This window comes from Bacillus rossius, chromosome 2, assembly GCF_032445375.1.
Source record: "Bacillus rossius redtenbacheri isolate Brsri chromosome 2, Brsri_v3, whole genome shotgun sequence".
Taxonomy (NCBI): Eukaryota; Metazoa; Arthropoda; class Insecta; order Phasmatodea; family Bacillidae; genus Bacillus; species Bacillus rossius.
This window is the reverse complement of record NC_086331.1, coordinates 62181088-62193420: the sequence shown is the minus strand read 5'-3', so window position 1 is coordinate 62193420 and position 12333 is coordinate 62181088. Positions and strand designations below refer to the sequence as shown.

Sequence of the window (12333 nt, the reverse complement as noted above, 5' to 3'; positions counted from 1 at the left end):
CTCACGTCAGCGGCAGCCACGTGACGTCAGTGGCCGTGCAGGGCCGCCAGCCAGCTCAGAACCCGCGCAATCCGTGGTCCTGCTTACGTTTCGTAACAGTATGTTAAGCCTTATCCGAAACAGTAAATTCTGGAATTCAGTAATTATATTTTCAAAGTACTCTTTACAGAGAGATAGTAGTGTTATACTTTATATTATGACTATTTAATTTTAATTTCCATAGCTGATTAAAGAAAACATAATTAATTACTTTATTGATTTTAAGTATTAAACTGTGAAATTTATTAACATTGTTTTGAAAAATAACATTTTTAAAATTTTAATTCTATTTTCACTGAAGTCTACGGTTAAAACAATGTTAATGGGAAATATTTTAATGGATGGCTGTAAGATGCTGTCATCTAGGACTTCATTGTATGTTTTCGGTGTGATGCACAAAATCTACAGCAGTAAACTTTTGGTATCTAATGAAGTGCTTTGGACCAGTTTTTTTTGCAAGTTTGTGTCTCTTTTGGTCTTGTTTCCTGGACTATAGCCCCGGTTTTGTCCCGACACACAATTTATCTCAATCATCAGCTGTAGCTCTCTTCGGACAGAATAGGGGCGAACAGTTACAAATCTAGTAAATAACACTAACTAGTGCTACACTAAGCTCGTGACTGTCACAGGCTACTTGTCCTCCTTACCATTCTTCACCTCGTCCTTCCTAGTGATCGGCTGGTGACACGGAGGAATGAACAGGAGGATGACAGAGAGCAGCTTTCACCGAGTTCCAAAAACTGACACATGAAGTGCCACGTAACAGACCTTACAAACGGCTGTGGCGAGGTATCTTGACTAATTGTAATTCAACTTCTAGCTAGAGTTGTTTTATGATTTTAATAGTTGAAGAGGATGAAAACATTTATAAAGTTTGTTTATGAGAAAATTTGTTTCTTTAGCAGAAAATTGGTTTGAACCATTATTATATGTATATTAATTGAAAGCATATCAATACAACACAATGAAAAGTTTAAATAACCATTGAAGCCAAATTGTCAGGAAATAAGTACACACATGACCTCAGAACTGTATTCAATATTAAATACCAACATATTTTTACACATCTTCAAAATTTGAATAACCTACTAACAGCAATATTGTTAGTTTTATAGTCGGAAAAAAATTTAAATATCATTAGTTTTTAAAATAAATATTTAACTAATATTGAAATTATTTAAATTAAAATTTATCAAAGTTTATTAAGATGGTAAAAAATTATTTTCTTTGGTATTCTTTATGCACCCCCTTAACCTGCTGGGGGGATAGGGAAATGTACATACTAAATTTAACCAAGATCCCTGGTCCAAAAGTCTAGCAATACAAGTGGCACTTATGATTTCATTAATGTCAAATGTTTTTATAAGTAAAACAGAAGGTATGAGTGTTTTGATTTAAAAGTGTTTTGCTGAACCTGCAATGTGTTTCTATGTAACAGTATGCATATGCTAACAAAATTACTTTAAACTATTGTCAACATTTTTATGATGGTCAAAGAAACCCTACTACTGTAGCAAGAAAATAGCTAATGCACTAATCCCTCACTTAGCATGACTAATGCTTTCCTAATAATGTTTGGGTTATTCAAAATCACGTATTCTGAAAAATTAATCTCTATAAAATCAAGGCTAAATTACTTAATGTGTTCCAAAATGTGTAGGGAAATATTCTTTAGGTAATATAAGTGCATGGAATAACACTAAACGATAAATATGTCAAACCATTACTCATTTAAGTCTACCATTGAATACTTTGTATGACAAAACGACACCGTGTAACGGGAGATAGGTGGTTTTGTACTTATCGTCAGTCGGCTGGTTAGCTTGCCCACCCCAGCGATACCTACAACTTACATTGCACAACTTTCCACAAACTTTCCAAACCATCCTTTACTGGCAGTGAAAACAATATTAATGTCCAATGTTACATTTTAATTTTCCAAAAATTAAAGTGCTTATTTGCGTATCACCACTTGGTTTACATAAATCCTGTCAGGCCTGTGATTTTTTTTCATTGCACCATTCATTTAACAACCTTTTTCATGTGATCATCTGTTCATTTCTGTTGATAGCCCTTATTTCGTACGATTGGCCGCACAGTTGAATTGCTTAAAACTTAAGTGTGACCAACATAAGTATGACCTTCATGACATCTGCACACCGTTATACTTCTAGTTTTGACTCAAATACTTTAACATAATGCATTACGTTCTCACTTGGAAGCCATGATCCCAATATGATTCCAACTGCAGGTGCTTGCGCACGTAGTTACTGCCAACCGAATGTGTTTGTGCATGCGCGTTCCCTACCACTGGCTAGACTGAAGTTGAAGACCCGGTCTGTGGCCGGACGACAACGGTATGGCTCGGCGACATACACACGGATGTAAAAATATTTGGTCCTTTACACTCCATAGTCGCAACTGAACTTGCCATATCTGATGTTTATACAACAGCCGATAGCATAGTCAGACCTGCGCGCGCATCTCTTCCCCCTCGTATAGCTAACTGATGGCACAGTACATTTACTGAGTTGAAACAGACTTCGTGGCACCATGCCCGACTTTTTTTTTGCCTATGGCAATTTCGTGCTAACTGAAATTTAGACTGCTAATCACGACTGGTGTGCCGTTTCTAGGTATGGCACTCGTGATTTTAAGAGTAATTAATTTATTCACTTTTTTTTTTAATCTTTCATGTTAAATAAATTTTAAAATTTTCATGCAAAGATTGTATTTAATATTTATTTATCTTTACATATTTTCATTACCTTAATGTTAAAGTTTTGTGTAGTTATTTAATTAATAATGTCTTAAATGTGTTTGTTTCTGTTATAATCAAATGTGTAAGGGAAACACTAAGTACTACAATTCTGGTTCTATGAATATTTTGTTTTGTTTGTATACCCTCTACTTATTGTAAATTCTATGATTTCTGTCGTGCCAAATGAAAAAGACTTACCTTGCCTTTTTCAATTTCTTTTCAGCCATTTCGCCTGTAATTTTTTGGTGCGGATGTAAAAACCATCATAAAATGTAACGACCTATCTGTTACCGCCGTTTTGGGTGAGTAAATGTTTCGTCTGTGGGAAAAGTGTATCCCATGATAATTATTTTTTATGTATGGAGGTTAATATTTTTGTGGTTTCATTCCATAGCGGTTCGAGTCATGGGCCTCATCCTGGCTTTGGTGTTCCAGGAATCTAAATTCATTTTTGGGAATTGACCTCTTCAAAACAAAGGCCAGAAATTTCATTTTATTATTATTATTTTAAGGTTATATAACAGTTTTCAACTTCTACGTGATCATCATGCAAGTTTCTATTATTGAACTTGAATCAACAAAATAATATGGATTTCTACACTTGGGAACATTTCCGACAATTAATTTTCATTCTGAAGAAAGAATTATAAGAAGACTTCAATAATTTAATATTTGTTTGATGAATTAATTTTTTTTAATAATATTTGTTGAGTAACTTTAACCTGTTTTTTTACTTATATCTAAAATAAATACTTGGTACGTACCTAGTTGTTCACAAGCTCGTTACTTAATATATAATACTCAGTAATATTTTGTTAATATGTTAATTGTTTTGTTGATGTTTGTTTTACATTGTTGTTTTTACAAAGGCCTATAATTACAACCAGCACCAATCTGATATTTGCGTGTTATTTTGTTTCCCAGTTGTTTATTTCAATAGGTATGTCTTAATTCTTTTTAACATATTATGTTTGGTTATAAATAGCAATATGTTCTTATTTCTCTATAGTAATTTATACTAATCCTTTGGTTAATAGGAGGGTGGGCCAGAGTGAGACACAAAATTTTTTATTTGAAATCACTGTTTACTTTTCTACATTTAAAGACATCTTCTTATGCCAAAAAATAGCCTGATTAATGCTCTTTATTATTGCAAACTATAAATTCCGTAATATATGAAACATTTTCTTAGAAAATACAATTCTTCATTACATATCAAACGTCTCACTGTACCCCACAGATGTTCCACAGTGAGACAGACAGTGGTCCACAGTGAGACAAATTGAATACGCTATACAACAATCAGATTTACCTAACAACAATCACTGCACTTCAACATAAATGCCAGGAAAAATTTATAGAACATTCAGCCGTCCAAAATCTACACAAAATTTGAGGTACGACTTTTGTCTTTTGGTTTTTCCATGTTCAGAAGGAACAGGCAATAATGCTCTAATATCTTTTGTAGCAACTGATGCAATATCTGGAACATATGGGTAAAAAAACTTCCTCCACATTTTTTCACTTTTTCTCAGGAACTTGACTTCATAATCCTCAATGTCTATTTCTCGTAGCACCTCCCCAATGTAAAATTTTGTGTTTTTTCCTGAAAACTATACCAGGACAAAGTCACCTTCTTTAGGCTTCCTCGCAAGTTGGTTGTATGATTGAAGTTGTATTACTTCATTGTCTGAAGAAACATCAGATTCAGAAAACTCTTCATCTTCATTTGAAATCTCAGTGAATTTTATTTTTCTAGGGTCACACTTCTTGAACAGACCTCTCTTTCTGTTCATTTTATGTTGAACTTGAAGAGCAAGTTGGTTTTTTTCTGGTGTGTCAGTTGGAATGAAAGATCTTCCCTTTTTCCTTTTATTAGCAGACTCCAATCTCTTTCCTGCTTTGGGATAGTTATGTATGTTTACTGGGCTTATGTAACTAGGTGTCAAGCTATTTTCTTCAGAATGTCCATCTCCAGTCGTCACCATTGAATTGTGGATTGGAATGTCTTTACTACTGCACGGTCTCGTAGCTTCTGGTGTAGGACTAATTTCCCTGTCAGTCACAGCACTTGCCAAAAATTTTGCTCTGAAAACACATTCCTGTTAAAAGGAAAAATTCCTGTTTTGCGGAATCCAGATGTGATGTTTGCGGGTGTCATTGCTTTTTCGTGTGCTTCACAAATTAAACTTGCCACATCATATATCGAAACTGTTTTTCCAGGGTTTCTCATCATCCACGAGTCAACCGAAGCATTATAGAAAGACTTGAAGGCCGCAAACACTGATACATCAAGTGGTTGAAGGCGATTACTGCAGTGAGGAGGAATTGTTAAAATGGTTACCCCATTTTCCTTGGCTAACTCGATAGCCTCTATCCTTAAGTGGCTCTCGTGATTGTCCAGTATCAAAACAGCGGGATTTTCTAGCGAGGAAAATGAGTGCTTCACAAAATGGTGCAAAACTTCAACAAAGAGTTCACCATTCATCCATCCTGACTGTTTTGCGAGGCCAAGACTTCCAGTGGGGGCACCATGAAGCATATGTTCCTTAAAATGCACTCTTGGGAAGATGATAACTGGAGGAAGAGTATTCCCTGCTGCGTTGACAATATAACATGATGTGACGAGGCTGCCTTTCTCGCCACTTGTTACTTTTGCAACTTGCTTCACTCCTTTTCCTGCAATGATTTTGGTTGGTTTTTGAACAGTGCTGCAACCAGTTTCATCAAGATTGAAAATACGCAATCCATTGGAGAAGTGGTCTGATCGTTTAAGCACAGTCTCAAGTTTATCGAAAAACAGCCCCACATTGTGTTTATTAAATGATGTAGCACGTGACAAACCGCAAGCTTCTGGCTGCCTTAGGGATAAGTCTGGATGCCTCTTCAAAAAACCCCGGACCCACTCTATTCCAGCTTTCTTTTGGATTTTCCATGTTTCGGGACAATCAATACCATTTCTTGATGTCATTTCAAATGCTAATTCTCTGCAGTTCATCAAACTCAGGCCATAACACATAGCTGAACAAGTTAACAAATAATCTTTCAACTCGCTTTCTTGTTCAGTGTTAAACACTTGGCGACTGTTGTACTTGGGACACATCCTCATGTTAGCCATTTCGGGATTATTCATCTTTTTTCTCACATACCTAAAACACGAAACAATTTTGTTGAGAAAGACATATTTTATAAACCATAAGTAGGCCTGAATCTCATATAACTAAGCCTCACATGTGAAGTGTCTGAAAAGCTAAACCTTTAGTTTTTGCAGCTTTTCGCACTGACAAGCCTTCCTCCACAAGTTTTACAGCTGCTCTCATGTCATCTTCTTTAAATGTTCCAATAGTTGTTTTTCTCTTCCTGTTGCGTGTCATGACTGAAAAACAATTTTTTTTAACCTTTTTAAAAATAAAATGGGTTAAATGGATATGTAATTTTGATAATTAATGTAACTTGAAATTAAGTATCAAGTAATTGGATGTTAATTTTGCTTTGTTATTTTATAGAATATATATGCCTATCTAACAAAAAAAAAAGAACATTTTTGTGTGACAATAAATGTTTAACAGTTAAAATTGCATAATGTAAACAAGAACTTTTTTTCATATAGTCATCTAAAAATTAGCAAAATCTAATGTGGGGCTGGATGTTCCCGAAACGGAAGCTAGCTATTAAATTTACAAGCATGGGGTACAGTGAGACATGTCTCACTGTGCCCCATTCTGTTGTGTCTCATTGTGCCCCACACTACTACACACATATCTATGAATTAAAAATCCTAACCTATAATAACCAGCATGTCTGTGACTCCATTAATTATTCCTCAATATGTGCACATTAAGTTAATGTCTTAATAAGTAACATATAACAACAAATATAAGTATGAAAAATAATAAACTAAGGAAAGAAAATATTACTTTTCTTACCTGAAAACCAACACTTTAAAATATCTGGTTAATATCAGGTGTCATCAACATAAAAACACAATAAAAATGGAGGTCATGAAGGGTACCAACATGGGAAATATTGAAAGAAATTTCCATTTAATAATAGTTGGAGTTAAAAGACATGTCTCACTGTACCCCATGTCTCACTCTGGCCCAATAACATAGTACAGTAAATGTAAACGATCCGACATATCTGAAACTTTCATATGTTATAGTGTCCTTGGGTAACTTCCAATGCCACACATTGAGGTTATGTAGGATGCTTATAACAGATGAACACCTTTCAGTCAAAACATATATCACACTGGGACAGTAAAATTAACATCGCACTAAATGAATTTGCGCAATTTGAAGACGTGCCAAGTGAGGGATTGGTGTATACTAATATTTAAATTTCTGTTGAAAGTCGTGTTTCAAGTTATTTTTGGACATTATTAAAGAATTGTTTGATTCATGGAGGCAATTACTCTTTTAAAATTGTTGTGCACTATGTATAATTTTGTATTGAATATAACAACAATGAAACAGACATCTGAAAATTAACTAAGCCAGGTAGCTCACCACAGAGGGCATAGACAAATTAAAAATTGTGTTATTACAAAGTTAATAAGCTCTAAGTAGACTCACCTCAATTGCCTGCTTCTCCACAACTTCCTTTGTAACTGTATAAGAATCTTTTTTTACAGGTTTTGAATATGAAACAGTCGTAAGCACATCAATTGTAACAGAACTGTGTGGTTTTACCTGAAAAATAAAAGGACAGCACTTGTTAAGATGTTATAGTCTTTGTGGATTTTTAAGTTGATTCAAGGTTAACCAAGCACTTTTTAAAATCAAAAATTGAAAACAAACCATTGCCTTTGCATACAATAAGTTTTAAGCATTGTTCCATCAAGTTGGCAGCCAGTTAGATGTGGTTCCATGCCATTAAAATGTAGTGTTGAAATGTCAGCCAATGACATCAAGTCATATTTGTTTCTTTAGTGGGAAGTGGCTTAGCAATGACATGTGGCTGAAAAATACACAATGGGCAGAAAGAAGTAAGCTCAACAGTGCTCATTTAACTGTGAAATAACTACAAAAATTTGTTGTTTTACCGGGAAATGCTGAGTCATCTTCCTGGACACTATAGACACTGCAATAACTTCACTTGTAGAAGCCTCCACAGAACCTGTTATAACTTGGTATTCATTTTCCTCATCACCGTTCTTGAGGCTGTTAACATAACAGAAATACTCAGCTAATTGAAATAAGTGGTTAACAATGAACTACAAACAAGTGACGAGGAGAAATGTTTGTGCATACTTGATCACTTGCGAGGTGAATGAGGACCAATGATTGGTCTCCAGGCGCTGAAATTCCACCACCAGTGGTGCATCCGTAGGGTTTGTCAACCTGATGGTCTGGACCAAAAGTGATCGAAGTCTGCGATGGGCATAATGTTCAGATGTAATGGACAGCCCATTCGAGAAACACTGGTACTTATGAGCCATGCCAGTCACGTAATGCAAAAGTATTGCTTCTTCTGAGTTAGAAATCTTGAAGGTGGTAACGATGTTTGGATGCCAGTGCACAGGCCGAGACAAGCAACGGCCATTCCGTATGTACAGAGAACTGTCAGCATTCAATGTTAGGCCGAACAGACCATTTCCAATGTAAGGAAGGTAGACTTTCTGATTTTCTGATAAAGGAACATGCTGAATATTTACATTAAACTCCTTTTCATCTATTCTATATTGGGCCAAACTATCCTGTAGGCATTTTTCAGCAGAACCTGGGGAAAATGAACTACACATGAAGGTACCAAAATTAATAAACAAATTGAATAAAAAAAAATCACTTTTCACAAAATTATTTTACATAAAATTATATAGAAAAGGGAAATTTGTTTTGGAGTTGTTTCGAAAAATTGACATTCAATTTAAGAGCAACACAACTTTAAAAGTTGACCAACACAATTTTCTACAAATTTAACCCTGTTACAACTTAAAAACCAGCAATGGTGGATTCAAAATGATAATAGATGTAGCATAAATACCAGTTTCATCAGAAAAAGCTGGAATTATGCTAGCAAGAACAGTTCATGATTTACAAATGTATTAATGACATTACAATTTCTGAAAAACAGTTGCTGTAAATGTTACATAACATGTGCGGCTAGCCAAACATTCATACTGTCATTATGTTCCCTTCATATTTATCTGAGCCATCTAGAATAATTTATTTTTTAGCAAGTAGTTAAACAATTTCATCACTGGAAAGTATTTGCAAACCAAAAGTATGTAACTATAATTTCTCATATTAACAGTTATGGTTGCTCTGATACTTTGAATAAATGTAAGCAAACCTATTCCTAAAACTGTTTCCTAACTTTTGATTTCTTAAAATGTAAAGCGGTGTCATAAAAATTAATTAATAAATAAATATAACATATTAAAAAGGCAAATAAAAACATTTTCTTTCAAAACTTTGAATGAAATATTAATTTAATGACAAATAGGTGTTATGCTGTAAAATAAAACACTGTAAGAAAATTACCCACAGAAAACAAAAGTAATTGTCCAAAACCAGACAAAAAATTAAATAAAATTTGTTACATCTAGTATATTATTTTCTGTATTTCAAATCACCTGGCAATGTAAATTTAAGGTTACACACTAAATGCAATTCAGAAGGCACATGCTTAAACATAGATGATACATATGTAACATACAAGTTTTAGGAAAGCGGTTTTCTAATTAGGACTAGTTATTCCTAACCCGAAAATATAAGATATAATAAATCAATGTACTTTCAAAACCAAGGTATAAAATATACATAAAAACATTTAAAAAAAATAACAGTAACAAAGTTTGAATTTCATTTATATAACTGCATACATTTTTTTATAACCTTATCTCTGATGAGTAAATACTGAGTATAGCATGTTAAAGCTTTATGAGAAACTGTATTACTCATTGTTACTGAATATCGAAAAAAATGATTTGTCTAGGTTTGCAAAATATATTAATTTCATGTTTGTCAAAACAAATGTTTAAATATATTAATCATTTAGGTCATCATCTGGGATCATTTTATTCTTTTGTATGCAAAAGATAATTATAGTTGAATGAAATAGCAGAAAAAAAAATGGCACTAAACAAAGGTTTTTTTTGTTTAATTTATGTGCTCAAATTAATAAATGCTTACCTAGTTTCTGCATCATTTAGCCATCATAGTAAAAAGCTACCTAATTAATTTTCTCAACATTATCCCAAGCATAACAAAAGATATTGTACACTACATAAAAAAATATTAGATTCACTTTAAAACTATAACAATAACCACTCTAATGACTTCGATGTTGCAAGACGTAAAGCTAAATCTATTTCCAAATCACAACAATATGTCATTATTGCATTATATTTCATGCCATGTGACTACATGATATGAACAAAATTTCATCATCTTCAAAACAAAAATTATTTCACTAACTATACATAAGCTCCTACACCAAAACTACAATATATTACAATCAATATTTAGAGCAACTACATCTCGTACTTTGACCTCGACCAGGTATTATGCCCCTGCTGTAAGCCGAACTTATTTAAACCGATTACTAATTTTCAGAATCAAAGTGTTTTGGGCTTTTATTTTTTGTTTTGATTAAATTTAAGAACGGAGCAGTGATATGCCATGATTGTTTCTGAACACACCTGCTCCCGAAAAAACATAATTAACGTTGAAAATTATTAACAAATACTTTAAAATAATTGTTATGAGAGCAATTGAGGGTTAACATTGTTTTGCCAGTGGCACAGACTTGAGTTAGTCTAACAGCCCTTGCATATGTCACGTGGACACCTACCTGTCGCCATTGGTTGCAGGATTCACTTAAGTCTATGCTGCCTGGGGTAGGATGGTTCTCGCACCTCAAGGGCATCTACTTTTGCATTTCTCTGATCGACTTCCAGCTGGTAGCGCAAAAGGAGTTTCAAAATTTTTCTCTTTTCATCGAGGCCAATCTCAAATGATTTACTATTTTACTTACCGTATTTACTCGCATATAGGTTGCCATTGCAGATAGGTCGCACCCATTTAAGATTCCCCCCATATAGGTCGCACCGGTAATTCATTACCGCGCCGTGCGCCTTGCGCGGAGAAATGTCAATTGTACTCGATTAGCTGCTGTTACGGCACGCCTGCTGGCTCTCTTTGTTCACTGAGCTGCGCATGCGTAGTATAACTCACTCAACGCTCCGCCCAGACTTGTGACCTTGCATCAGCAGCCAGCCAATAGATGCGAGCTTAGCGGGAAAAAATATAAGCTCCACCTCCCGTGTACCAGTTTTGTCCAGTTTATTGGTATACGCACCAGTTTTCTCGCTGCCGTGACACGTTCAAGTTTACGCCCATCTTGATGTCTTGATACCAATAATTAATTAATTATGATCCCCAGAAATAAATTGTTAGTTTAAAAAATATGCGTCAACTGTACAATACTTCCGAAATTATAAAATACGTATAAAACAGTTACCAAGACTCCGCTCATTTTATCTTGTGAAGTTTGTATCGTACCAGTATTTCGGTTAAGTTGTGGCATAAATACAGTATCAGAAATTAACAATCAGCCACGTTCATACATTCGTGAGTTTACGTTTTTCCCTCGTGCATTTTAGATTGTCTCCTGCTATAATTACTCGGACTTTTACACGCCTAGGCTTAAATTATTACATGTTTAGAAATAAAAGCAACTTTTCATGTTATAAAATATGTTTATTTTGCGATTTAAAATGTTCATTGCCGACTACAAACGTTACATTTTTCACGATGTTTTTAGGCCTACTAGCTAATCTTATCTACTCTTAAAGTACCCACGGTATTTTCTGGTTGTTTATGGTTGTTACGTGACGTAAATAGCGGGATGGATTCGATTTTTGAGTCGTAATTTGCATGAAAGTATTGTATTGGACTAAATGGGAACTAAACGGGACCTGAAGAATATAGTACAAATAACGGGAAAACGTAAATAACGGTAAGGTAAATAAGGGGTTTCGCTGTATGTGTACATTGTAAATAAATTTGCCTATACCTATATAAACTTCTTTTTCGCATTTTAAAGCAAAATATTGCAAAAAAAATTCCTCAAAAATTTAAAAAAAAAATTTTTCTTCACATATAGGTCGCACTTCATTTTTTCCCCATCAAATTTGGTAAAATTGCCGCGACCTATATGCGAGTAAATACGGTAATTCTTCTGATTCTGTGCTTAGGATTCTGACATTAAGAATGATTTTAACTTTGTCCAGACATGTGGGTGTACTGACCTCCCATCATTCTTTTCCGTGCCATAGTGCTTTTAAACAGTTATATTATTAGTTTTATTTGTAACCATTAACCATGCATGTCACATGTATTAAAATGATTTTACAGTAACCCGGGTATCTTTTCATTCGACTACGTGGTAAGCATCCCTAGGGAATATGGCATGTGGGATACCTGAAGAACCAATGTATGTGTATTTTTTTACACTCAGAGTGAGCCAAATTGTTAAAGTGTCCTGTCGACGACACCCTTGAGGTAGAGTCTCTGACGGGTCCACGT

At 34.4% G+C, this 12333-nt stretch overlaps 2 protein-coding genes across 5 annotated transcripts in view; both read right to left on the bottom strand.

The window, feature by feature from the left end:
• LOC134529322 (uncharacterized protein KIAA2013 homolog) overlaps nucleotides 1-12333 on the bottom strand; it is a 138981-nt gene that overhangs the window by 90151 nt on the left and 36497 nt on the right. For 2 of the 3 annotated variants that reach the window (XM_063363265.1, XM_063363266.1), the window contains exons 4-6: nucleotides 8053-8521; nucleotides 7845-7962; nucleotides 7375-7491 (exon numbers count right to left, since the gene is read on the bottom strand). In XM_063363265.1, coding sequence (XP_063219335.1) covers nucleotides 7375-7491; nucleotides 7845-7962; nucleotides 8053-8521 — 704 coding nt within the window. The remainder of the gene's footprint in view (nucleotides 1-7374; nucleotides 7492-7844; nucleotides 7963-8052; nucleotides 8522-12333) is intronic. The other variant, XM_063363267.1, reaches the window with a different exon arrangement.
• On the bottom strand, nucleotides 2814-7314 carry LOC134529323 (uncharacterized). Of its 2 annotated transcripts, none has more exons than XM_063363268.1 (2): nucleotides 6727-7314; nucleotides 2814-6176 (listed from the first exon to the last, which is right to left on the bottom strand). In XM_063363268.1, exon 2 carries the CDS (start codon nucleotides 5931-5933, stop codon nucleotides 4863-4865), a length of 1071 nt encoding a protein of 356 aa, XP_063219338.1. In that variant the 5' UTR covers nucleotides 5934-6176; nucleotides 6727-7314; the 3' UTR covers nucleotides 2814-4862. The 2 variants fall into 2 exon arrangements, with proteins under 2 accessions (XP_063219338.1, XP_063219339.1); XM_063363269.1 differs by having other exon boundaries at nucleotides 2814-5949.

Coding starts and splice junctions, on each gene's coding strand:
- LOC134529323 (XM_063363268.1), bottom strand. CDS start 5,933: ATGAATAATCCCGAAATGGCTAACATGAGGATGTGTCCCAAGTACAAC.